The 27,638-nt window shown below is 38.8% G+C and overlaps 1 protein-coding gene across 3 annotated transcripts; it reads left to right on the forward strand.

Annotated features, from left to right (window-relative positions):
- The first annotated feature begins 945 nt into the window (after positions 1 to 945).
- On the forward strand, positions 946 to 26,977 carry LOC141517357 (pro-neuregulin-1, membrane-bound isoform-like). Of its 3 annotated transcripts, none has more exons than XM_074228301.1 (6): positions 946 to 1,688; positions 12,683 to 12,785; positions 15,815 to 15,941; positions 18,144 to 18,274; positions 20,931 to 21,137; positions 25,715 to 26,977. In XM_074228301.1, exons 1-6 carry the CDS (start codon positions 1,565 to 1,567, stop codon positions 26,385 to 26,387), a joined length of 1,365 nt encoding a protein of 454 aa, XP_074084402.1. In that variant the 5' UTR covers positions 946 to 1,564; the 3' UTR covers positions 26,388 to 26,977. The 3 variants fall into 3 exon arrangements, with proteins under 3 accessions (XP_074084402.1, XP_074084406.1, XP_074084405.1); XM_074228305.1 differs by having other exon boundaries at positions 946 to 1,063; XM_074228304.1 differs by lacking the exon at positions 946 to 1,688 and having other exon boundaries at positions 12,421 to 12,785.
- The last annotated feature ends 661 nt before the right edge of the window (positions 26,978 to 27,638 follow it).

The following is a 27,638-nucleotide window of genomic DNA, read 5'->3' on the forward strand; positions in this document are numbered from 1 at the left end:
GAACTCTATTGAGGGACTCACCACCCAAAGGCTGAGTCACCTGGGTGAAAAATACAGAACAACTAACAAAAATAGCTTCCCAAAGCAATGGGGTCGGGGAGTGAGATTCAAATAGAAAAGGGAATCACAAGGATTCCTGTGGACTTCCTGTTGATTTAGAATACCATGTTAACATTATCTTGTCTTCTAGTGTATTTTTATTTTGTTAAATATTCCCAGTTTAATTACAAGTCTCTAATTACATTTTCATCTGGTTGGGCTACACTCTGTCCAAAGGCACTATGGTGTCATTAGCTACATGTGCAGTCAATGTCCTTCCCCTCTCTCCCCCATACACAATAAAATTCACACCAAAACAACCTAGGTGAGTCCTAGCCTCAGGTCTCTCTTTCTGGTCAAATGACAAGCAATGGCAAAGAATCTGCTTCATGCTTGAAGTGAGAGGGAGTCATTTGTTGAACCAATAAATATTAGAATATGAGAATGTAAAATTCTTGCCATTTTCTTCTCAGCTTTAGCCACAACACACACAGCCAAATCTTTACTCTTTGAAGATGTATGGCTGGGAGATGAAAGGTGAAGCAATTGGCAGAATTTTTTGGTGGGGGTGTAGAAAGAGGGGATGGCTTCTTATCTGACACTGTTCTATACAATCAACAGGAGAAAATCTGAATGGTAAGTGCCTGATATACATAAAACACTTGAGTCACCAACTGGAGTCATCTTGCCCTCCCCTCTCCATTTCAGCTTGATAGCTTTTCTCTAATCAAGTTTCAATGTATTGACATTTCAAATTAAAGAATAAATCAATATGCTCTTTGCAGTCCTCAAGGGACACGGTTTTCTAAATGTCCTCCTCTCTATGTTATTTTTTTCAATCCCCACATCTCTCCCTAAGTGTCCTTTGTGGGCAGCTAATCTATAGGAGGGGGCATTGACAATTTAATCATTCGGTGTCTTTAGCCTCTGTTGTTTATCACATTTCTGCCCTCTAGGTGCCAACCTGGATTCACTGGAGCAAGATGTACTGAGAATGTGCCCATGAAAATCCAAACCCAAGAAAGTATGTTAAAAATAATCTGAACTTTGCTTTCTTCCCCAATCCACAGCAACAAGCACTACCACTTGGTGGTTTGACCAACCAGGCGCCTGGGCTCTGCACTCATGGCTCGGTGGCATAATGTGTCATTGTTGTCACCTCCTGTCACTGGAGACAAGAGATTGGGAAAAAAGTTCCAAAATATCAGCAGCCATCGGGGACAGGCTAGCCATTTTCTTCCTGATATCTTTGACTACTGATATAAATCAGAATTCCTTGAGCTACCAAGATAACTTGGTGCTTCTTCAATTTGCTCCCCCAGTGACCTCTGCTTTGGGAGGATGCAAACCCCTGGGACAGTGGAGGCTCCACCATTCCTAATGGTTCATTCAATTTGGTCCAAACTGGTCTCCTTGGAGGGGTCCCCCAACCCTCGAGCCACATTGGGGCAAAGCTTTGACTGCTCCTGGAGGTGAACTCACCAAGGTCCAGCAGTTGACACTGATGAAGCTTCTTTCTTAGCACATGTTCACTTCTTCTCTTTTCTCTGTTTTCTCTACCGTTGTTTTTCTTTTTGTTTTTCCTCTCAGGTGCCCAAATGAGTTTACTGGTGATCGTTGCCAAAACTACGTAATGGCGAGCTTCTACAGTACGTCCACTCCCTTTCTGTCTCTGCCTGAGTAGGAGCATGCCACGCCCAGAGGGCACTGCACTGCTTTCTTGTTGCTGCATCTCCCTCCCCAGATCACACCTAGAGCTAGATTTCTTCTACCAGGTCTAACATGGATGGCCTCTGCCTGTCGCATGAAAATCTTAACCAAAATCATTGTATGAACTGTTCTGTTTCTGCCCTAAGACACTAATAGGCATGTGAGGCTGAGCAGGGAACTCAAGGGGATAGTGGGTAAGGATACCCAGTTGCAATCAGGCCCCAGGAGTGACACAGTCATAATAACCATCTCTAAAGTTCACTTTTATGGAGGAAATGCAATAAAGTCATTCCACTAAGTAGTCTAACTTAGATGCCACCAGTCTGAAAGGGATCTCATTAACTTGTAACCCATAATGCATTTGAAACAATGGTAAGTTTGATATGGTACAGAATGTATTATTTATGTCAAATAAACCTGGCAAACAGAATGCAGGTGTTTCTCATCATTGCCCAGTCTGCTTTTACAGAATGAGGAAAAGGTGGGAGAGACAAAGTGAGAGGAATTCCCAGAACATCCCAGGGCCACTCGAGTTTGGATGCCCTTGGTTGGCTTCACTCATCAATGGGGTGTCTTGCAAACCAAGCATCCAGGGCCAATTTAAATAAATGAGAAATTAGAACATGTTATTGTACTAATTTATAAGGATCTTAGGAGAGGAAAGGACCCCTCACACATTTTGAATATTTCTTAGCTTTTCTTTGAAATATAAAGTGCTTGCCTCTTGATGATGGGATACTGGGATCTTCCTGCTTTGTGCGGGTAGTATTGCCCACGAAAGAGCAAAAAGCATTTCCCAGCTGCTACAAATAAATGTTTCCTAGCTCATTTAGAACATAGGCAAAGGCGTTCCTCTTTTCACTTTATGCACCATCATTTAAAAAAAATTGGTGAAAAAATACATTTTATTTGGGAAGCCCTAAGGACAATTTCTTCAAGGCCTTCTTGCTGATATATTCAGCAACAGCCTTTGGGTAAGGGGGAGTTTATGTTTCATTTGGAGCATCCAACTAGAAGCATATTTATGACTTTTGGGATCTATTAAGAAAATTTCTTTAAAAGTTGGATCTTCTCAGCCCCCTCTGATGTAATGCCTAAATTCATATCTCTTCCCATCCCCACTACTACCACCACCATTGATCCAAGGGGAATTACATTATTCTGTTTGGGGAAGACTTGGTGGCTCCAAGGGGGAAAAAGAATTTTGCCTGACCATGTGATGATTTAAAAAAAATTGACCATGCATCCTAGAGAGAGTAACAACATAAGGTAACATTCAGGTTAGAAATGAAGCAAATTATCATCACTACCATCCCCAATATTTGAGATCAGCCAAATCTGCAAAACAGATCCAGTTTTGAATCTCAAGCTTCATTGTCAGCTGCCAAGGAGTATTTGAACTCTTACATCATTAGTATGACATTCTCTGGTGTGGGATTATACATTTATGGATCAGAGCATTCCATAATTTCATAATTGAAGTCTTGAACTGTATTTGAGAAGTTCAAGCATTTAGGAAAGAACTCTTTCTCGGATGGCTACCTTTCAGGAATAATTTGCCCTTGCAAGCTAAGTGTTATGGCAGGGGGAAAGGTAATTGAGGAGCCGGCAGTTCAGACCCTAAGTCACTGCCTGTTAGATGACATCATGTTTTCTAAGAACATGGCATTGCCCCACTGTTTTTTCCCTTGATGGATTTCCTAACTGAACTGCTTAGTTTCAAATATTCAAAAATAAAAGGCAAACCACAATTGAATCCATGTTCACTCTGGAAGGAGAGATTCCTAGTTATAAGAGCCCCTGGCAACAAATGGATGTCCAATTTCAATAGTGGGTTCATATTAGTCAGTGTGAAGAAGTACAAAATTTTAATTTGTATAATAGGATACCATCCATAAAGGATATTTCCCCTGAAAATATAGCTACTATTGTGCAATATACCACCCCATGTTTTTCAAGTCCTTCAAAAAAAGGATACACTTATGTAGTTTTAGCAGACTCCTAGAAAATCCTAATTTGTTCTCCTAGCATTTTTGATAGATAGTCCCAGGTGTATATCCTCTCCCAGTCAGAGTTATTTCAGGCCAGCAGCCTGACCTAAAGCATGGAGAATATCCATGCTTTGTGAACCTGGTAAGAAGTGTGAAACATTTACTTGTAAACACCAGAGGCATCTTCTCTTTCCACACTTTACAAATGCAGTGGCAGTCTAGTTGGTTTAATCTGAAAGCAGTTCAGACCCATGGCTACCAGTCCACAAGGTAAGTAATCAAACCCTAGGCACAATTCAATTGGCTGCAGTTAAAATTGACAAAGAGAGAATCCAATCATTTAGGGCAGGAGAATGAGATGACTCATCTGGGGATTCAAAGATTGTCTGAACATTTAAGGGTACTCACAGGGAGAAAACACACTGGCTCACTTCAGTTAAGCTTGAGTTGCTACAGAATACCATTCAATTCAACAACAATCAAGATGTAGTCCCCGGGCTAAAACCGGGGTGTAAAGTGTGCCCTAAAACTCCCTCAAGTTTATATTCTATTGGAGAAAAAGACAAAGATGGACAAGTAAGATAATATAAGGTAAAATCAGTTGGTATAAAAAAAGTTGGTATCTCCCACTTCCCTTATTGTGGCTTTTGCTTTGAAATATGAAACCCACACCTGGCTAAAATAATTGGCCTGACAATTTCTGTTCAGGAACAATAGAAAATGAAGCCAATCCATCAAATTGGTTAATTGGCTTTTCAAAAATAATTAGATTTTTAGGTGATTGTCCATAATAGATAGCAAATTTGAATTATTTTTGTATGTGTAGGCACAGTAGGAAATCAGTTACTAAAAAAACTAAATTGTTTTGTAAACACAGCAATCCTTGTGCTTATAAATCATTTCATTTGGGGGGAAAATTCTAGAGGAAGTATCTCTGAAGTAATAACCATAAGTAGGGTATTAGATTAAATAACACAGAGAAAATAGTAAGCTACATATGAAGTGAAAAAGGGTTTGCAGGCATAAGACTTTTTTCCTTGGATCAAAAAAGAAAAATAGAGTATGTCCAAATGAGTCATCAGGATACTAGAGGGTTAATGCATGTTTCTTTGTTAAGACTTTTCACCCTGAGTCCTTTTAAGACCTAAGTATCAATTTCCCATTGACTCATTTTCAATGGAAGCTGCCTGATAAGAATATGGCTTCCCATGAAATGAAATGAGCGTAATGAATGGTGGCCTTGCTGCTAAGACCATGTAAAAGCAGTTACACATATGCATGGGCATGCCAGGAATTTTACTGCAGACTTAACAACCAAGCTTTTTATGCTACTAACATACCATTAGCAGTGTTCATGGAGGCTCACAGGTACAACTTTCTCGACTACTCTTCAACTGTCAAGGATTGTTGAGTTCTTATAACATATAGTTTTGTCTTGGCTTAACCCTTAAAGTCTTCCTGATCAGTTGGGGAGAAGGGGCACTTGGGAATGGGGAACTCCACTGTAGTCTCCTTACAAATATTTTATTTATCATCATCTTGCCAAATTTATATATACAATAAGCAAGAAAGGGTAGATGAAAGTGGCCCAGAGAGAAGAGGAAGGAGGATGGTTCTGAGTGAAATTCAATTCAAATCAATCTGGTTTTTAATTCAAGAATCTATGAGCCCTCCTCTGGGAGATTAATGCCACCACTGATAAATCTGGTGAATTCCTTGGAATCTTTGGGAAAATCCAGATCAGTAGATGAATTTTGAACAAAGGTCCAGAGGAATGGACTTAGTGTCCTGCTCTAAATGGTTTCATTCTGAATTTCCTTTGGTCTCCTTAATCTATCATATCTAACCCATACAGGGTTCATCCTGAAGTTAGTCTCAGTGTGGAGCAACTTGACTCAAAAGAGGTCTGCCCCATACTAGTTCTACTAATAAGAATAGTTCCTTTTATGATAGTTAACTCATTCATTCATCAAGCTCTTCCTTATTAGATACTATTCATCAAACATATTTCAAAATCCTGGAAAGATATAGATAATACAGAGTTTACTACATATCCAGACCTTTATCATGCATACAAATAAGGAAATGCCAAATACATCCAAAGTGCAAACAGATTACATACAAAGCTAAATACAAAGTCATTTTAGGAGAGTACACTAGTAACTAAGGATATCCAGATAAGAGCTTGGTCCCCAAATAGAGGAAAGAACAAGAATTATTGTTCGTGTTGGATGACAAAATGGAGCTTTCCCCAGGCGCATTCAGCTAGAGTAGACCTAGAATCAGTAATCAGTGACAAAGAAGAATAGCTCAATGCCTCTTTTCCACTCTTTCTACTCTAAAATTTCTCTTATAGAAGGCAGAGTATTTCTAGCTTCAAAATAGAAGTGGGGGACCATTTGGAGAATCCTTGCTGTCATCTCCTTCTTTGATGCTGAGTGGGCTCAGGCCATCACTCAGTCTTTAAAGAATCATCCTAATACTCACTCTCCTAAAGAAAGACTCTTTCCCCACCTGGCTATCTCTTCTCTGAGTCTCAATGTTGCTCTATGCTTAGAAATGTCTTAAACTTAACTCATTCCAAACATTTACTTATCCTGGCAGCATATTGGGTGGGAGTAAGTGGTGCTGGCAGGGAGTCCAGAAGGGACCAAAGATTATTATCCAATTACCTGAATTCGAAAGCACTATACCTTGGGTAGAGACAAGATGTTGCTGATTTTAATGTAAACACACAAAGATGGTACCAAGGAGTTTGCAATCTAATGAGGAGATAAGAGCTTTTGGCAAACAAATTGGACAAAACAAAGCACCGATTAGTGGGAACTGTTCTGGTTGGCATCAGGGGACCTGAGTCTAAATCACCCCTATGTACCTTATATGACCCTAGGAAACCCAAGCCCCCTATCTAGGTCTGTTCCTTTTTTTTGTAAAGGAGGTAAACTGACCCAGATGATGTACAAATCTGTTTCAGATGGAGAGGATGATCATATCCCTTTTAGAGAGAAAGAAACTAAGGGCATGGTCATTTGGACAATGCCATCTAGATACACTGTGGGAAGATTGGAAATAGAAGCCAGCTCTCTTGACTCCTGTCTGGAGTCCAGCAGAGTTTTCTTACTAAGAAATAAAAGATTGGGGTGGGGAGACAATACAGAGTGGATAAAAGTAAGACAATAATCCCTCTCCTCCCCACAAAAAGGAAGTTCATGTTTTAAAGACTACTTGCCACCTTCCAATATATGATATCTTTTATGGTGCAGGAGAAGACATTTGTCCTATGTGACTTGGCTAATTGACTTCACTTCTCTGGGCCTCAATTTCTCTCTCTATAAAGTGAGGATGTTGATTTGGCTCTCCATTAGTCCTGCTAGCTCAGATCCTCTATGCTAGAGTAAGGAAGCCCTTTCTCCCAACCTCTCCATCAGTGAAGGCTTTGAGGGGTTAAGCAGGAGATGAAATGCTCTTTGTGGACTCCACCTTGATGACACCTGCATGAACACTGCTCTGAGAATCCTTCCACACTGGTCCCATTTTCATGTGCAAACAAATAGATGTGTAACTTTGTTTTGGACTACCATGTATTGCTCTTTTCTGAAACTGTTTCCCTTTTCTTTCTTTTTTTTGCCAACTTTCTGCATTGGCAGAGCATCTTGGGATTGAATTTATGGGTATGGACCAATCATTCCTTTTTTTAGTGCCTTCGAGCACATTTTAGCACCTGTGAACTTGACTGCCTCTTCCCCCTTCTTTTCCCCCTTCCTCTCAATTCCTAACAAATGGTTTTTTTTTGCTTTAGAAGGGATCATACAGCCATAACAGTGGTCTCTCTTGACCCTTAGCTATTATTAGACATAAGCAACTCTCTCACTTCCCAGACCCCACTTCAGATCTCTGATCCCTAAAACTCATTTCCAATTCCCATCTTTACCATAGTGTTTGTCCTGCAGATTCCATTTGTTCTGAAAAGGCTGATAAGGACTTCAGGGTAATCAGATCTCCTGGGCTCCAGGACTCTAAGGGGTCTTCTGCAAAGGACAATCCTCCCAGAAACCCACTCTTATGCCCATTTCGGTTCAGGAACCAAAGGAAAAGCCATCTATTCCTGGGGCAGGAAGCACAGACCCTGGTTGGGAAATACAATAGTAAGTGCTTGGATTAGATAATGTCTCTGGTTTAGTTATGTTTACCTTCCTTATCTTGTGAGCAAGGTCAAAGAAAATCTATAAAGAAAATAGTCTTTGGCTCTCTATTAGATAGGGTTGACTGACATTTTCATTGAGTTAAGGAAGGGGAAGCCAATCCACAAGGATTCTCCAGACAACAAATCCCAGAGGACCCCCCCCCCATCTTGAAGAAACAGTCCTTGAATTAGGCATTTTGGGGGGGGAGGGGAGGGGAAAGGCAATAGGGTTAAGTGACTTGCCCAAGGTCACACAACTAGGTAAGTATTAAGAGTCTGAAACTGGATTTGAACTTAGGTCCTCCTGACTCCAGGGTCAATGCTCTATCCACTGTACCACCTAGCAGCTCCCTGAATTAGTCTTATGTCATTTTCTTGGCTGAAAAGGTGGAGCAACTGGTGGAACTGCAGAGTTCCTAGACCTTCAAAATCAGGCTAATTCAGTAAACCTTGGTTCAAATTCTAGTTTTACCTATTGCTATCTGTATGACCATGGGCAAGAGGACTCCCATCTCCATGTTAAGACCCTGATCCTTAAAATGGGGTGGGGGAGATCAAATACCTAGATAATCTCAATCAGTGAAGAATGTGAGATCAGCCTGGTTGCAGTTTGAAGGATGGAGGATAGACTTACTTTCTGTTTCCCCTACCACTAAAGAACTACATGGAGATGACACTTGAGTTATCACACTCACATTCCCTAGCTATGTCATCATAGATTTGACTAGACAGTTTCTCACACATATTATTATTATTTTCATTATTATTCAATAACAGCAATAATAAACTAAGCCAAAGAGAATCTGCCACCAAATACTTTATGAAAATGAAAATTTGCTCATAGACCTTCCATAAAAATTGCTGGAGTCCTTTCTAAAGGAAACTGGCCTTTTGTAAGACTTCCAACCCATTTGGGCTAAAGCCCCAGGATGGCAAGGGTCCAGTTCCTAGGATGGTGTTCCTGATTGCAGAAAGTCCATCCAGAGCAACTGAGTACACACTAATTCAACAAGCATAAGACCACAGGGGAGAGGCTGCTCTTCTGATGTCCAGGAGAAAATTCTTTTCATTCTAATTAGGGCTCCACCTTCTACCAGGATCTGCTCTGATCAATACCAGAAAGCTCCAGTCTTAAAGGTCTAGGATCTAAAAGTAGAAAAGAGTGAGGTCATCTCTGGAAGGATGGCCAGTTCAGCCCAGTCCAGAGCCAACCAGATTCAAAGCTCATTGAGCCAATACTGCAGTGATGCTGCAGGGATGCTTGAATGTCCCCATCAGTTCCTAACCTATCAGATCAGTAGCATTTTTTTTCAAATCTCCATCTGATTCGCTTCTGCCCTGCTGACCCTGTAACAGCATCTGTAGGGAGGAGCAAATTATTTTAAAAGATATTGCCAGAGTTTTCTCCAAGGCTCCTCCCGTTAGTTTTTGAATTTCTGCCAAATCTATCTGAACAAACACAATTAGTATGGTGTGATTCAGCTGGTCATATAAATTGAAACCAGCACAAATACTCAACTTCAGGACAAGATACATTGCATGTCCATTGAAGTTCATAGAAGCAGAAAGCTCATGCCTCCCTTCTCTAACAGCTGCTTCCCATTGGCTAATCTGAATGTGACTGGATAGACTTTATCCACAGAGAATAATGGATTTTGAGTTGGAAGAGGCAACCATCTAGTCCAACCATGAATGAAAATAATCTACCATATGATATACCAGCTAAGTGCTCATGCACCCTCTTCTTATAGACCCTCCCTCAAAAGAAGGGGAAATGACCACCTGTGTTTCTTGGGAACAGCTCTACCATTTATGAAGTTGGGTTTTTATTTGATGTTTTTTGTTCCTTACTCTCCCATGTACCCCTAAATTAAATTTGCTTCTTTATAGCTTCCAATCACATGGGGGGGGTTGAAGGGAGAGCAGCTAACAAAACAAATCTAATCTCTCCTTCATCAAATGGGCTGACTTTGAAATATTTTTAGAATCTTTGTCCCCATTGAGGCTTCCCTTAGCTAATCATGTCCTCCTTCAACCAATTCTTATGAATAATTCAAGGTCCTAAACCATCTTAGTTTCATCCTTTTCTAGAATAGGGATCATCAAACTACAGCCCACAGGCAAATCCTGCCCCCAGGCCTGTTTTTTAAGCTAAGAATGGTGTTTTTTACATCTTTAACTAAAATAATACTTTATTTTAAAATGTATAAACCATTCTTTGTTCACAAGTCAAATACCCCCTGAGACTGTAGTTTAGAAATCCCTCCTTTAGACAATCACTAACTTTTTAGTGTTTAGTTAAAGCTGTGGTGATGAGGGAAGAGTACAATGGGACTATCACTTCCTTATTTCTGGATAATTACTTTACATATACCTCTCTCACATCAGCTTCTATTGGGTCACTTGTATAAAGAATAGAATGGGAATGAGGTATAAATGTCACCAGAGAGAGATCCACCCACTCAATTCAAAGAAAAAAAATTTTTGGTATAAAACAAGTGAAAAGAGCACAAATGAAAATTTGCTGTTTCGTCATTTCTGATAAATAGTTCACAACAACATTTATAGAGATCTCTGTGCTTTTAAAGCCATCTAGAGATCCCAGTGAAGAAGGCAATCTGCATCCTATTTAAAAAATTATAAAAAAATGAAAAGGAAAGTAGTGGGCAAGAGGGTTTGACTTGTATCAAGGATAGTTTGAACTAGATTGTTTCCCATCTTCTCTTCCTGATGTATTATCTCACTCAAGACCAAAAGCACTCATGTCTGGACCAAAATATGGAAGAAGGCCCCAATCAGGCCCCCAAATCCTTTGAGCTCCCATTGTGTCTGCCTGCCAATAGGCATGGCAGCATCCAGAGGAAGATGGGCCATGACCATTCCCTGCTGGTATGTTTTTGACAACATTAGTAAAGAACTAATTTGGCCCACTGTATATTTTCTTCCTGGTCACTTGGTTTCTCCATCACCATTCACAGATCCCATTAGGCTAGTGAAGGAGTTATGCTGTATGGGAAATCCCTTCCAATTTCTACCTTCTTTTCAAACATCTCTACATTATTTTCCCCCCTAATATGAAGCATGCTGTGCAAGAGCCTAAGGTTGACTTACTAACATTAACCTTTAAACCTCTAATTCCCTTACCTTTACTCCCCTGTATCTCTCTGTCCTTTTCTTAGTCTGCCTCTATGTTTGATTTTCCTTTCACCTTCTAGTTCCAAGACTGTTTTTGGTTTGTTGTGTTCTTGTCCTTGTTTAATCCATGACATCCACTCATCCTTCTTACCTATGGACTTTTCTTCTCTTTCTCTTATTCACAATCAGTCTTTATATTAATTGGGTTTGACAATGTTCCTAGTCTGTTAACTGGAATTTGATGACCATGAGCAAAGCTTGTAAGGATGCCCTGAATAATGATAAAGTACATTTTATCAGAGAAATTAAAATTCACTTACTCTCAGAAAAATGTTTCTCTCTTCCAACAAAGAGAAAAAAAATAGGGACGGTAAAGAGGATTTTGTCAAGGGCTGTTTGATGAATTTTGTTTTTGCAACATGCCCTGGTTTGTTGTGGACTTGTTTAATTAGGGAGACAAGTCGCCAGCCTCAACTCAGTAATTACACACACCAGTGGAATTCTATTTTCAAATGTTCTTGTGAATATATCCTAATCACTATAATCAATCCGGTTGGATACTCAGTTCCTTTAAGATCTAGGCCACTGCTAAATAAACTCCATCATGCAAATGGCTGGACCCAAGTCTGACCAAAAGCTCATTCCTTCCAAGAAATGGGATACAACTCATTAACAGTTGTTACCCCATTCCATTTCGATTAGGGAACATTCCTGAATTAGAGATCAGGTTCCCTTAAGGTCATGGAAAGTCTCCACATCTGAACTGTGAGAGTCACAATTTGATATTTCAACATTCAGGAGTTCTTTTTCCAAGTGTGACTCATGTTAACGATTTCTTTCTAATGATTAATTATCTCTATGGCAGGGATGAGTAAAGGCCAAAGACTAGTCCCTTTAAAAACTAGCTGGCACTTTGTCCCAGTTCCCCTTTTTTGGGAGTTGTAAGTCATTACCCATTCTTGGCATTTTCTCTGATACAATGACTCAGGGCTCAAAGTGAGGCATCTTTTGTTTTTCTTACATTTGATCTTACCCTTGAGGACACAGGGTCTTGCCTCCTTGACTTTGATAACTACAAGCCAAGCTTATGTTTGCAAATGTTTTTGAGTTTGTTCTTTGTTTTCTATTCACCTTTTCATTGATTAAAATGCTTTTTTGTAAAGCCCGCTGGAATGTAAGGAAGGTCACTGGGAATAAGAAACATCAAAGGGGATCTACTCAGTCCCTGATCACTCATTGCTCTAATGTTTATTCCAGCTGTCTTTGCAAGAGTAGCAAACAAAACCAAAAATCTATAATTGTGTTTTTCTTAATCTAACATTTATTATATATATATTATATATATCATATTTATAATGTCTATATTTGGCTTGTTTAAAATAAACCCTAAGTATATTTGTAGCTTGCTCCAAATAGAATTCTGTTATTGAGTATTTTGGTTTTGAATGGCACCAATATGTTGAAGTTATTCTCTGTAACTGGTTGCCATGCTTTGTTTTTTTTTCCCCATTCTTTCTCCGTGAGTAGAGACCGAATCATGTAGCATGCCAGATGTTCAATTTGTTTGCTTTTGAAGAATACCAAGTATACCCTGGTAACATGCTTTTCTTGTGCCCCTTTCCAGAAGCTGAGGAACTCTACCAGAAAAGAGTGTTGACCATCACTGGCATCTGCATTGCCCTCCTGGTGGTTGGCATCATGTGTGTGGTGGCCTACTGCAAAACCAAGTAAAAATTCCTATTCCTTGTTTTTCTCTATCATTAGCACAGATGGGTAAGAAGGCAGTGAGATCCTTGGGAAGAGAATCAGGCCCCACCATCCTCCTAGCAGCAATAGGAATTGGTGATGTTGTCTTTATTTCTGTTTGCTTTTCTGATTTGAACCATTCAGATTCATAAGAAATCATGTTCAGCTTGATCAGCAAGGGCGAAAGGTGTGCCTGCACCAAGAAATGATGACAACTCCTTAAAGGATTTTGTGATAGACATGGACATAGCCAGTTGATTGTTATTCACTCAGTCCTCCTCAACTGGTAGCCATAAAGTCTTTCAAACATGCACACACATAAACATAGAAAATCTGATGTGAGGACAAGATTGAGTTTGTCAACACTAATGGTGATTCAGTACTAAGATTGCATCAGCCATTCTCATTCAGTACAGTTGTGCTGACCACAATAATGAGATGGGGGGAGGGATATAACTGAAAACAAATGGCTTAAAAGGCTCCCTAGATTCCATCCTTTTCTGTTTCCTTTTGGCTGTTTGTTTTTGGTCTTGGCCTAGCATTTCATTGATATGAGAAATCCCCAAGTGAAAATGCCTGTGATGGTGTATATTATCAGTTCCTTTGTGACTTAGAATCTTAGAGAGTTTCCCAAGTAATTGAAAAGCAAGGAAACCTTGCCAGCTCAGGTCACACAGCTAGATTCTAACAGTGACCATGGAGAGACCTGGACAGGATCTTAGAGGATGAGAAAGGTGAGGAAATGAGGCAGGTTACACTTCATGAGGAAGGCTGAGAGAAAAAATTCAAAGTCAGATCTTCCTGTCTCCAATTCAAATACTTTATTCTGCCAACAAGACAGCATGGCATAATTGAATTATTAGCATTTGATTTAGATCAGATGAAATTGGTTCAAATCCTGCTCTGATCCCTTTCAGACCATGGACAAATCACTTCCCTATTATGAATGTTAGTTTTATTATTTGGAGAAGAATAGAATCAATGTGTTCTCTATGGCCTCCACAACCCAGGACTAAATGTTGATGTCTTACAAAGAAGTTGGGACTCAACTATGTTCTGGAGATGGAACTCATTAAGTGTCTAGTAGTTATTTAAGGACAAAATCCCCATATCATTTGGAGATTGAAAAAAGAAATGATTACCTTGCTTTACAATACAGTTTTTGAGAATGTGTTGAAGTTTTCCAATTCGGCTCATTAGATCCCCAGCACAGCTGTTTACAGTGTAACTGATGAGAGCAAAGCAAATTTCCTGAGGGAAAAGAGAGGGTGGAAGGACTTGGAAAGCACCATTGGTCTAGCTTGGCCTGTGCATCATTTTCATTGAGTTCTGTGTCCTCTTCCAAACTTACATGCTTATTAGCAAACAAGGATTTCCTTCTGGGCCCCCATACTCCAATTCACTCCAAGGCTCAGATACAATCAGATTAATGGAACCTTCTGCTCCATAACAACATTCTTCTTTTGGCAGCCCATTGTTCTATCTCAGCAATGATTTCCTCAGTGATGTCAGGCCAGCAGTTGGAGAGAAAAATATTATTGAGTCAAATACAGATGACTGGGAGGATGAAAAATGATCACTTTTTGTATCATAATACCATGGGCAGGACATAACCTCTCCTCTGTTCCCAGGCCCACATTCCTAATGCAATTGTATAATACTAGAATTAAATATATGATATGGTAATATATAATTTCTTCCAACATCCATCCTGAAATCTTCAGAATCATAGCAGATTAGGTTCAAGATAGACATAGTCCAAGCTTGCTCATTTATAGAGCAAGAAACTGAGATTTAAATCAGTCAGACCATCAAGGGTTACTGGGCAAGTTGTGATACAGTTGTAGAAAAAATCAACAATAATTAAAAAGTATATCTTTTGTACAGAACATTATGCTGGGATGGGAGTAGTGGCGAAGGACAGAGAATAGATACCTTGTAGAAAAAACCCTATCTTCAAAAAACTCACAAGTTAAGAAAGGGACACCAGTAAAACATGGTATTAAAATCATCAGTAGATTAGAGGTAATCTCTACCTCTTTGGTGGTTAGATTTGGAGGGATCAGGGAATCAGAGATGAAGAAATGTAAGAGATTCAAAGAATCTGATTCTAGTCTAAGGCCCCAAGATCTTATAGATGAGGAAACTGAGTCTCAGAGAGAAAAAAATGACTTACCTGAGTTCAAGTTTCAAACTTGAAGTTCTTTCAAGTTTGACAAATCAATATTGACATCAATTTTAGTCCTGCAGTGAGTTGTACAGGGGATCCTTTGATGGTGTACATATTGGAGCAGATGGCATTTGAACCTCTTTCTGATCTGAAATTCTCTGAGATTATGTGACCTGCAGCAATAAAATAAATGAAACCATCTGTATTTGTCTTTTTCCCATCAGACTGATTTGTCTTTAAAAATCCTTTGTCAGTTTTTCCTTGTCTTTAATAAATAGTAGTTTTATAACTCTAAAAGCAATAGAAAATGGGCCCATCTTCCCATCTTGGCATAACCTCATAGGAATTACAACTGGCAGCATTCTTAGAGATCATTTAGAGAAACCCTTCAATTATACAATTACATAAACTGAGGGATAATGAAGGAAAGTAACTTGGCCTAGTACAGAGGTCCCAAGTGTCAGACCTAGCATTCAAACACATAACCTTTACTTCAAAGCCTATATTGCTTCCATTTTTACCATATATTTTTTCTCTCATTGGTACCAGTGAACATAATATCATTGATCAGGGACTAGTGATTAAGGATATGTTAGTTTTTCAAGGCTGTTTTGTAGTATACAAAAGTTTGGTAAGATTTCCAGTTCTTCAGGCTTCTACCTTCAAAGTCCCTTAGCTCTAGTTTCTGGAGCTGCCTCCATAATTTACCTCTTACTACTTACTGGTTGATAGACAAAAGTCCCTGATATTTTACCAGAGATAAAAGAATTATTTGACTGTACTAAGAAGTGTTCTTTTTGCCTTCTTTAACTAAAAAGTAATTCTGTCTTTCATGTGCAGGAAGCAGCGAAAAAAGCTTCATGACCGGCTGCGGCAGAGCCTTCGTTCAGAACGCAACAATATGGTGAACATGGCCAATGGGCCTCACCACCCCAACCCGCCACCAGAAAATGTACAGCTGGTAAATGTAGGTTGCCTGAACTCTGAGGAGTCATGAGGAATGCTGCCTAACTGGGCTTTGCCTTGATTTCATTCTATACAGTCTTTACTCTCAGTGACTACTATTTATTATGAGAGCTTCCAGAAACATGGAATTTCTCCAGGAGGAAATATCAGGAACATTTTTAAGTGCTTTTGGATTATGATAACACAAACATGTTTCCTCTTTAATTTGATTCATTAACTGGTTGGATAAAAATTTCAAGGTTTTTTTTACTTTTGATAGAATACATGACCATCTTATTTCATCTGAAAAATAATGGCAAAGGAAAAGAACCATAAGCATAATAATAGCACTTGGCCATGAGGATAGCTTTCTATGTTTGGAACCAAGGAGAATTGGGTTCAGATCCCAACTCTGTCATTTAATGACAATATGGTTTTGGGCACCTTACTTATTCTCTATGTATCTCTGACAAATATCCTTTTCAGTCTATAAATCCAATAGGTCATAGACTTCAGGCAGTGGTGGAAAAAATTCCCCTCCTTTGAGATCCAATGCTGACAAATCCTTATGAACTGATTGGCACAGTGGTAAAAAGCACTGGTCTTAGTGTAAGGAAGACCCAGGTCTGTTCCTGTCTCAGACACTTATTAGTTGGTGACCCTAAGAAAGTCAGTGAACTTCTCTGAACTTTAGTTTCTTCATCTGTAAAATTAGTAAAATAATGGCCTCTAATTCATAGGGTTGTAGTGAGGATCAGGATCAAATAAGAATTACATGGGAATTACCTTATAAAACTTAAACCACCTTATACTCTGTTTCTCAAATGTAACAATGCAAAATCACCAAAAGGAAAAACTCAAGTCTTCCTGACTCTAAGCCAACACCTAGAGTCTAGTAACTTAAGTTGCACAGTGGTTAGAACACTGGATTTGGAAACAGGATGAATTGAGTTCAAATCCTGGCTCAGATATTTACTGACTATATGAACCCAGGCAACTCTCTGTCTATCTAAGTTCCCTTATCTGTAAAAAAAAAAAAAACAGGGGGTAATACTAATACCTATCTCCCAGGATTAAATGAGACAATATTTGTAAGTTCATTGGAAATCTTAAAGAACTACATAAATGTGAGGTATTAATAATAATAATAATAATAATAATAATAATAACTTTATCCACTGTGCCATCCAGCTGCTTAGCTTACCTAATAATGACCTTAAGAACTGAATTTCATGGTAGAATAAAAAACAAAATTGTTAAGTGGTGAAGCAGTAAGATGGGGGAAAAGTCAAGAATTTAAGTGGGGAGTCTAGACAAAACCTCAAGCTGGTAGTAGAATGTAACACTGTATGTGATTTTCTAATCCTCAGTTCTAACATTTGTAAGATTGGGATGATAAAAGGAATACTGTACCATAAGTCATTTGCAGAAAGTTAAAAAGATTTAGAATAGCTATTGTGTGAGTAGAATTTGGGCAACTTTAAAACAATTACCTTGCTGCAGTGAGGGCCCAGTTGAGGTTCTAAAACATAAATTTATATAAGACCCACTCAGCAGGGTTTGGGAATTATTGCCAGCACATGGATTTCAGGAGCAATTCTGTAGCAAAGGAAGTAGATATTGAAAATTATCAAAGGTTAGGAATTGGCAAGGAGGGATTGGAGTTGGTAAAATCTTTGAGAATAGAGGATTGTGTAGATTTGAGTGCATTCACCAAGAATTAGAGAAAGAAAAGGAAGGAACAAAGGGGTGGTTGAAATAAAAGTTACAAGAAAAGTGAAGAATAGAGATAGGGATCATAAGCTTTTTGAAAATATGCCATGATAACATTTCAGTAATTATGTTGAAATCCTTAGTATTATGGCAAGAGTTGATATGGAGTGAAATGCAATGGGTCAGGCACTGAACTCACTGAGAAAGGAAAGGAGTATACTGCTAAGGATCTGGATTGAGTATGAAAAATTTAAATGAATTTTTAAAAAAGAAAAAAAAGTATAAACCTAAGAAGAAAACATTACCAAGTGGTGTTGATAGGAGGGAATAGAAGTGGCAAAGGGAAGCAAGGAATGACTTCTTACAACTAGTTAGTGTCAGAGTCCTTATCTAAAATTTAACAATTTTTCTAAGTTATTTCCTGAAATGAGTATACTCAAAATTTCTTTTTTAATTCACTAATACAAGGCTATACCCAAAATTTCCACTGGTTTCCTATTTGTCTCTTTAGCAGTATGTATCCAAGAATATCATCTCTAGTGAGCACGTCATTGAACGAGAGACAGAGACATCATTCTCCGCTAGTCATTGCACCTCACCAGCTCATCACTCCATGGCTGCCACCCAGACACCCAGCCACAGGTATAAGGATTGACTAAAATTATCTTGCCTTGGCCTTTTTGTGTTGTTATCTTCATGGGAAAAAAAGCAACAGACTGAAAAAAAAACATGTTCCCACATGAGTCTGACCAAAAACCTTTTCCATTTGTAAGGAAAATATTCACCCTTTACACTGAGGACTTGAAACTTATATAAAAAAAAACTATAGGCTTTAGAGATAGAAAGAGACCTTAGAAAAATAAAATGTAGTCACACTTACTTATTTCAGAGAGGAAAAAGGTTAGGATACAGACCCAAGATTTTTGACCAAGATCAGGTCAGATACTGGGCTGAAGGAGAAATGTTCTAATTTACAATTCAACTTCCATAAAGATCCAAGACCTGAGTACTTCTTCTTCCTGTTTTTGTGGTTGTTATTTCTATTATCACTGCATTTCTATAGTACTTTATGATTTTCAAAATGCTTTACCTATGTTATATCATGAAATCTGTAAAGTAGGTGCTATAATTTTGTCCCTGTTAATGATGAGGCAACTAAGACTTAGCAAATTTATGTGACTTGTCCAGAGTCATATAATCAAAACATTTCAAAGGTTGAATTTGAATTCCTGGCTCAAAGAATAGCACTAATGAAGTCACTAGATGGAATTGATGTCTTGATTACTGGCCCATGGCCAGAAACTATTTATCCTAAGTTATGCGTTTTGGTTTTCTTTTTAAAAAGTTATTCTAATTTTTCAACTGCATTGTATTCTTAAAGGTTGAGTCAGAAGAACTCAAGATCTCATAGATTATTTTTAGCTGTTAAGATAATGGTTCATAGGCTCAAAACTCATTAATTCAGTGCTACAAGGAACTAAAGAAGTCATCAAATCCAACCCTTTCTTTTTTTTAGTTTTTTGCAAGGCAACGGGGTTAAGTGACTTGCCCAAGGCCACACCACTAGGTAATTATTAAGTGTCTGAGGTCAGATTTGAACTCAGGTACTCCTGACTCCAGGGCCCGTGCTCTATCCACTGAGCCACCTAGCTTCTCCCAACCCTTTCCTTTTACATTTCACTTTAAATAAATGGAGGCCCAGCCAAATAAGTGTCTTGTCCAGGATTCCACAAGTTGTAAGATTTTGCAGTATGATTTGAACCCAGAACTTCCTGACTTCAAATCCAATAGTGTAAATTCCAAATCAGAATTATTGTCATTCAAGATCTATTCTAAGAAAGGGCAGTGAAGTCATCACTTTCCAAGGTTATAGACCAGATCATGAAATTCATGACCAAAGTATATCATAAAGAAGTGTCTTCTCAGGCATGGAAGGAATATTCCCCCTGAAGATATCCCTGGGCTTTGGAAGAAGTGAAGGCAAGCAATATTGTTTTGTCTCATCAAGAGATTTGGGAAGAGTTTTCTATAAGTTTGAGGTTGCTTTTGTAAATTGGCTGTTGAGAACTGGATTCCCTTGTTGATGCCTCTAGCTGATTATTTTAGCAAAATAATTTTGTTGGGGAAGTAAAAAGTCTAAGAACTTCTACTAAGACTTCAATAAAAAGAATAATAATCACTAGTATTTATGAAACTGAGAAACTCTTTAAAAATATTATCTCATTTGATCCTCAAGACAATTATTTAGTAGTTGCTATTATTTTCTTTGGGAGAAGAGGAAAATGAGGCTGAATGAGATCATTGACCTTCCCAAGGTCACACCAAAAATACTTGAGAAAAATTTGAACTCACACCTTCCTGATTCCAAATGTAGCATTCCAATCACTGTGCTATGTAGACTTTCACTCCATGAAAATGATGATATAAATATAATGAAAATGATTCTATGAAAGGAGGATGTGAAGAGGTAGCAGAATATATTGGAGAGAGTGCTGCACCTGAATTCAAATCCTATAACAGATACAGATTAGGGGCAGCTAGGTGGCACAGTGGATACAGCACGGGCCCTGCAGTCAGGAGGACCTGAGTTCAAATATGGCCTCAGACACTTAATAATTGCCTGTGTGACCTTGGGCAAGTCACTTAACTCCATTGCCCTAAATTAAAGAACAAAGAACAGATTCAGATTAATTTCAACAGAGACAGATTGTCATGGTGTACAAATTTCTAAGATTTTTCTAAATGAGGAAATTAAGGCAGAGAAGTTAAGTCACTTGCCCAAGGTCATAAAGTTACTATCAGTGCCAGTCCATAGTCACTATACATTTCTTAATTACTCATTATGTCCTAAGCACTATACTAAGCATCAGAGAGATCAAGAAGGAAAAAAATAAAACAAACAAAAAACAAATTCAAATCTTCCTGAACCCAAGTCCAATGCCCTACTCTATCTGATTATTTAGTCACTAAAAACTTTGATTTCCTCATCTGTAAAATGGAGATTTGAGGTGACTAAAGTATTTTATAAATGTGAGTTACTACTCTATTAGTATAAGAATTTTTTTTAAATCTGGATCCTCACCCTCTTGTGCCACCCTCTAGTGTTGATCAGGAAGGGTAAACCTCACTTTTTTTCTGAATTCAACTCAAGGACAGAGTATGAGTAAGAGAATCAAGAGTATTGAAGTGTTGAAAGAAATAGCATATAATTTCACCTGGTGATTATTTTTTTTCCCTTGTCTATCATTTGAAAGTCTTTTTTCCTCTCTCTCACTGTTTATTCTTTTCTTTTCCCTAGCTGGAGTAATGGGCATACCGAAAGCCTTGTCTCTGAAAGCCACTCTGTGCTTGTGATTTCATCCATAGAAAACAGTAGGCACACCAGCCCAGCTGGGGGGCCTAGAGGACGTCTTAATGGCATGGGAGGTCCCCGAGATTGTAACAGCTTCCTCAGGCATGCCAGAGAGACCCCTGATTCCTACCGAGACTCTCCTCACAGTGAAAGGTAAAACAGAAGGGCAAAGCTACCTGCAAAGGAGAACCCCCGTAAGAGAATCACAGTAAGAACCCACTGTCTCATTGAAGGGCACTTCCTGGGTAGCAGTAATGAGAGCCAGGAGGTGCATGCTGGTCTCCTATTAGATAAGGCTATTTCCTCTGCTTCCCTTTGGAAACCTAACACAGGACCAATGAATATAGGGGGAGGAGGAACATTGGAGATTATCTAGGCCAACTCTCTCATTTCACAGATGGGAAAAGCGATGTCCAATGAAAAGTAACTTACCCAAGTTCACATGATAAAGAATTGGTAGGATTAGAATCAGGTCAGAGAATCAGAGATCCTGAGTATGAAGGAATGTTGGAACCCATCTAACCCAATTTATACTGAAAGAAGTGTTCCTTTGACAATGTAGCAGGCCAGCGGTCATACAGATAATTCCTTTTTCTTTCTGCCTAGTAACAACATGCAGCTTTGCTCATAAACAGTGTCTGTCAACAAAAAGAAAACATTTCCCAAAAAAATATTTAAACAAATACCATATCATTGCATGTTTCCGGCTTCACCTAGACCTCACAATACATCTATGTATCTATATTGAATTCAAGAATTTTGGGAGCATTTCAAGGAACCTAGGTTCAACCAGCTGCTCCCAATCTCTCTAGGAATGAATAAGAACATTCATGGCCCTCTGACATGATTCCAATGCACTTGTGACTTCTTGAAATTTAAGTCATTACTCATCTTTTGAAGTCCCTTGGCTCTTCCTTATGGCACAGACACCTGACCTTGGGAGACTTGGTTCAGAGGGCCCCAAGCCCATCCTCTCTTACCTAAAATTAACTAGCCTTGAGAACTGATCAAGAGTACATCCTCTTCATCTTCATTACTGCCTCCTCTGTCCTCAAATTTCCCTGTCTCTTTCATTCTCACAATTCCCAAGTCAGCTGGGAACTTACTCATTCCCATTAATTCCCCAGCCATTTGAAATCTTATTTCTGATTTTGTGCATGGGGCAGTGGTCAGAGTGCAGAAAAGACATATTCTTGCTTCCCCCACCTTCATTGTAAAGATTTTCAGATCATCATGAGACCACAGTTGCCCATGATTTGCCTCACATCCTTATGGTGAAGGAATCCCAAGAATGTCTATGACATTCATTTAGTTATTCAAACTACAGGTACTGTTGTACATGTGACTCTTTATCACAATGACCACTCTCACTATGGATGCTCCCTGGGAAATACTTGGGTTTCAGGAGCTTTGGGTTTAAGAAGTTGAGTATGGGGCAGCTAGGTGGTGCAGTGGACAGAGCACTAGCCCTAGAGTCAGGAAGACCTTAGTTCAAACCCAGCCTCACACTTAATAATTGCCTACTGTGTGACCTTGGGCAAGTCACTTAATCCCACTACCTTGAATAAATTTTTAAAAAAAGAAGTTGAGTATGAACCACCAAAGGAGACAAAGAATGGAAGGAAGAAAAAACTTCCTGAAGCTGTGATATCATCCTTTGTTCAATTCTTCCTTTGTTTATTACTTTACTTGACCAAGTCTTGAAACTTTCCTCCCTGAGGAAATGGGAATGCTTTTCTCATGTCCTTTAACAATCTGTCATATTTTGCCCATCAAACCCAATGTGCTCAGATTTTGCCCATCAAACCCAATTCTCTTCCCCAGTAACCTATGAAGTTATTAATTCTAAGAATTAAAGAAGTTGGAATTTTGACAGTTCAATGGTGTTCATCCTTATCCTTATTAGGCAGTAGTACTGCCTACTTCCTATCTATGCAAAAGATTCAGCATTTGGTACAATAATGATTCAATTAACAATTCAAATAACAAAGTGAGATTTAGCAAAATACTAATTTCTTATTTTATCCTCCTAAAAAGCCTGTATAAAAGAGATCCATATTATTCTCATTTTTATAGATGAGAAGACTGAAACAGAAAGTGATTAAATGACTTTCCCAGAGTTACACAGTTATTAATTATCTGAGGCAAACTTTGAACCCAAATCTCCTTACCTTCACATTTAGCACTCTATCTACCACTTTTGCCAGCTGCCACATCTGTGTATGCTTGCTAATTTTGGGTCTGAAGACCAGATTGAACCCACCAAATATTTATTTAATTTGTTTATTTATTTGTTTGTTTATTTCTTTTTTTAGTTTTTCTTTTGTAAGGCAAAAGGGGTTAAGTGGCTTGCCTAAGGGCCACACAGCTAGGTAATTATTAAGTGTCTGAGACCGGATTTGAACCCAGGTACTCCTGACTCCAGGGCTGGTGCTTTATCTACTACATCACCTAGCCACCCCAAATATTTATTTTTCTTAGATTGTTCTCTGGTCTTGTCCCAGGATGGACTTCCATCTTCTTCTGGGCTACAGGTTTCTCATGTGCATATCATGGTTGACTAGATCATTTTTATGTGAAGTCAACCAAACTGATCTTGGAGCTCTGGTCTTTTGTCATTCTGACTGTCCTCAAAGTATTCCATTCTCTCTGTGATCTCATTTTTAAGGTGGCGTTTAAAAAAGAGCTTTCACAGAACCATTCCTTAAAATGATCCCCTCTCTCCTAACAAGGAGTTCAATGGTTGTATATTCACCCTTCTCACTGCCCTTCCTTTACATGGACTTAGCAGAGCTGAGGATCCTTGATCTACATTCAACACATGTGCCTTCTTTTTCTTTTGTCATCCCCCTTTTTTTTAGGTTTTTGCAAGGCAAATGGGGTTAAGTGGCTTGCCCAAGGCCACACAGCTAGATAATTATTAAGTGTCTGAGACCGGATTTGAACCCAGGTACTCCTGACTCCAAGGCTGGTGCCTTATCCACTATGCCACCTAGCCGCCCCCTCATCCCCTATTTTCACATAATGTCATGCTTCATGTCCAAATGAAGAGTCTTTCCTTTATAACCAGTTACCTAAAGGACTTCTTGTGTCTTTTATGGGGACGTGTTTCAAACTAGAATTTTGCTAGAAACCTAGTTATTTTAAAGACTGGCAGAGTTTGGAGAAGTTATCAGAAAACTGATTTCCATGTTTCTATCCTAAAAAGTAGAAATCTAGCACCTCAGCTTTTAACAACTTAAATATTTCAAGCTTCAGTACTCCCATTCAAACTAATATCATTCTCTATCTGAATCAACACATTTCATATAGGAAGGACTAGGATTCCTTTTCCTTTCTACTAGAGCAAACACAATACAACCCAGTCTTTGGAGAATTATAAGTTGCCACATAACCCTTAACATGAAAGCTCAGTTAAACAGCTGAGACTTTCCACACTCATCTCAGATTGTATATTTATGCTTTCCATAGAGTTCAAGTCTTCTGGTATAAGTGGCAATCATCCACTTTGATGTAGGAATGAAAGGAAAACTCCCTTTTCAACATTTTTCAATAAATGATAGATAGTTTTAACCTAAAATCATTGCAATAGGAATACCCAGAAGTCCTCTCCCTGCCTTGGATAGAGCTACAACAAGGATGAGGGAGGAAAGGAGTTTTCTTTGGACACAAAAACCTGACAGAAAAATAAAAACAGAAAATTTGCATCTACTATTCCAAGAATCTCTCAAAAAAAATCTCAAGACTGTGAAGTAGGACAGAAGCACACGATTGCATCATTTTGCTTTGAGTGCAAAAATATCTGTAGCTATAATGTTTAATATCAGTTGAACCAGAACTCTCACCTCAGACACTTCCTTTCTGGGTGACCATGGTTCACCTCTATGCACTTGGTATCCTCATCTGTAAAAGGAGCAGTTTGAACCTCGTATCTTCTAAAGTCTTTTCCAACTTTAAATCTATGATCTTATCAGAGTGGCATACAAACTTTCCTTGTTGGAGAAGGCATCTAGCAATAAGGGCTAAAAACTACCATTTATATAGTACTCCAATGCACTTTACATGTTATCTTATTTGATGCAAACCTTTGCCATAATGGAGAAATTCCTAGCTGAAATAAGAGTGCATAAAGTCCATAGATCCAAATGTCAGCAAACCCCACTATCAAAAAAACTAGCCTAGTCACTTTTAAGGCTTTCCTCTCAGAATGGCATAGTAAGACCATGCCCTTTTGAGAATACTTCTCATCATGCTCTCTTTCCTAATTTAAAATTGTTTCAATACAAAATTTGAAAGATTTTGCTGAATGCTTAGACTCAGTTATTTTTACTATAGTAGAATTTAAAAACTATTTATTAAGCACTGGATTACATACAAATGTCTATGCTAAACAGGTACAGAAGCAAAGCCAAACCACTCCTTTTCCTCTTGGATATTATATTTCATTGGGGTGATGTGTTGTGTACCCAGAAAAGTAAATGGAAGGGGATTTCAGTATAGAATTTTTAAGTGTTCATTCCATGTAAATGGGGAGAATAGACTCAGTCCCATCCAATGAGGTACCCCAAGGGCACCAAACCACTAATCTTGATATTTGAATATTGAAAAATAAACAGAATTGTTTCTCAGGTTAAGTAACTAACAACAAAATCCCCATTTTCCAATTTCCCCCCCAAAGTTCTATCTGTATTTATTCCCTGTATTTATTGGAGTTTTTTGTGCTCTTCCAGATATGTATCAGCAATGACTACCCCAGCTCGCATGTCACCCGTAGAATTCTACATGCCAAGCTCCCCTAAATCACCTCCTTCTGAAATGTCTCCACCCATCTCAAGCTTGACAGTGTCCATGCCATCTGTGGCGGTCAGCCCCTTTGTAGAAGAAGAGCGGCCTCTGCTTCTAGTGACACCTCCACGACTTCGGGAGAAGAAATATGATTCCCACCCCCAACAATTCAACACCTTTCACCACAACCCAGTCCATGAGAGCAATAGCCTACCCCCCAGTCCCTTAAGGATCGTAGAGGATGAGGAGTATGAGACTACTCAGGAGTATGAGACCACCCAGGAGTATGAGCCAGCGCAAGAACCCACAAAGAAACTTGTCAACAGCCGGCGGGCAAAAAGAACAAAGCCCGATGGCCATATTTCTAACAGGTTGGAAATGGACAGCGACACAAGCTCTGAGAGTAGTAACTCGGAAAGTGAAACAGAAGATGAAAGAATCGGAGAAAATACCCCTTTCCTGAGTATACAGACCCAGCTGGCAGCTGGTTTAGAGGCAGCCCCTGCCTTCCGCCTGGCTGACAGCAGGACTAACCCAACCAGCCGCTATTCCGCTCAGGAGGAATTCCAGGCCAGGCTGTCCAGTGTAATAGCTAATCAAGACCCTATCGCTGTATAAAACCTAAATAAACACATAGATTCACGTGTAAAACTTTATTTTATATAACGAAGTATTCCACCTTAAATTAAACAATTTATTTTATTTTAGCTGTTCTGCAAATAGAAAACAGGAAAAACTTTTATAAATTAAATCTATGTATGTAAAAATGTGTTATGTGCCATATGTAGCAATTTTTTACAGTATTTAAAAATGAGAAAGATATCAATGGTGCCTTTATGTTCTGTTGTTATGTTGAGAGCAAGTTTGTCCAGTTACAGTGATTGCTGTTCCACAGTATTTCTGCAAAATTTCCCATGGTCAGTTTTCCTGGCTTCTTGTACATTATGTCATCATGTTGAATGGATGTATCATCCATAAGACTTACCACTGTTCCTCCTTTGGCTTATAGTTGGAACCCAAGTGGGTAAGACTTGTGTTGGTTCACCCATCCAAGTACCATTCTCCTTTGGTAGGAAGTTTTCTTTGCTATCAGGATTTACAATGAGTTATGTCTACTTTATTGGCCAAAGACTTGTTTCACTGAGCATGGAAATAATAGTAGGTCCAGCAGCATGCTACAAAAAATTATAAGAAAAAACTGCATCATCATATTTAAAGGCAAGAAGGAATCTCATAATTTAAAACATTAAAAAACCCAATACTATTCAGAAGAAATAATTGTTCTTATCAGGATCTACTCCTGCTTTCTCTCTTCCCTCCCTCCCTCCCTCCCTCCCTCCCTCCCTCCCTTCCTTCCTTCCTTCCTTCCTTCCTTCCTTCCTTCCTTCCTTCCTTCCTTCCTTCCTTCCTTCCTTCCTACCTACCTACCTACCTACCTACCTACCTACCTGACTGTCACCCTTCCTCCTTCCCACAGAGAGCAATGGTTCTTGTCCTTTCTTAAGCAATGAGTCTCATTGCCCATTAAAATGAACCCAATGCTTGACAAGAATGATTGCCAACACTTGCTCTCAGTTTCTAAGGGAATGAATAAGTCAAAAAATAAATCCTAAATAATAAAAATATTATGATTTTTTACCTGGAATTGAGGATTGATGATAGCTTCTCAGCTTAAAGGTATATGGAGCTACTAAAGAATAGAAAGTCCCACACAAATAAAAACTTCTATAATTATGCCTAAATGATTTGGAGGATGAAATGATGAAATGTGACCTTTGTAGCAATATTTGTGAGAATATTCCCTTGATCAAGATTTTAAGATGAGTGGACTAATAGAAGAAACAAGAAGAGAGAGAGTGATGCTAAATT

The sequence above is a fragment of the Macrotis lagotis genome, chromosome 3, assembly GCF_037893015.1.
Source record: "Macrotis lagotis isolate mMagLag1 chromosome 3, bilby.v1.9.chrom.fasta, whole genome shotgun sequence".
Taxonomy (NCBI): Eukaryota; Metazoa; Chordata; class Mammalia; order Peramelemorphia; family Peramelidae; genus Macrotis; species Macrotis lagotis.

Excerpts from the sequence above, each read along its gene's own strand:
- LOC141517357 (XM_074228301.1), top strand. The coding sequence starts at position 1,565 with ATGTTCACTTCTTCTCTTTTCTCTGTTTTCTCTACCGTTGTTTTTCTT. Across the intron at positions 15,942-18,143 it reads AAAATGTACAGCTGGTAAAT|CAGTATGTATCCAAGAATAT; the intron begins GTAGGTTGCCTG and ends TTGTCTCTTTAG. Across the intron at positions 21,138-25,714 it reads GACTCTCCTCACAGTGAAAG|ATATGTATCAGCAATGACTA; the intron begins GTAAAACAGAAG and ends GTGCTCTTCCAG.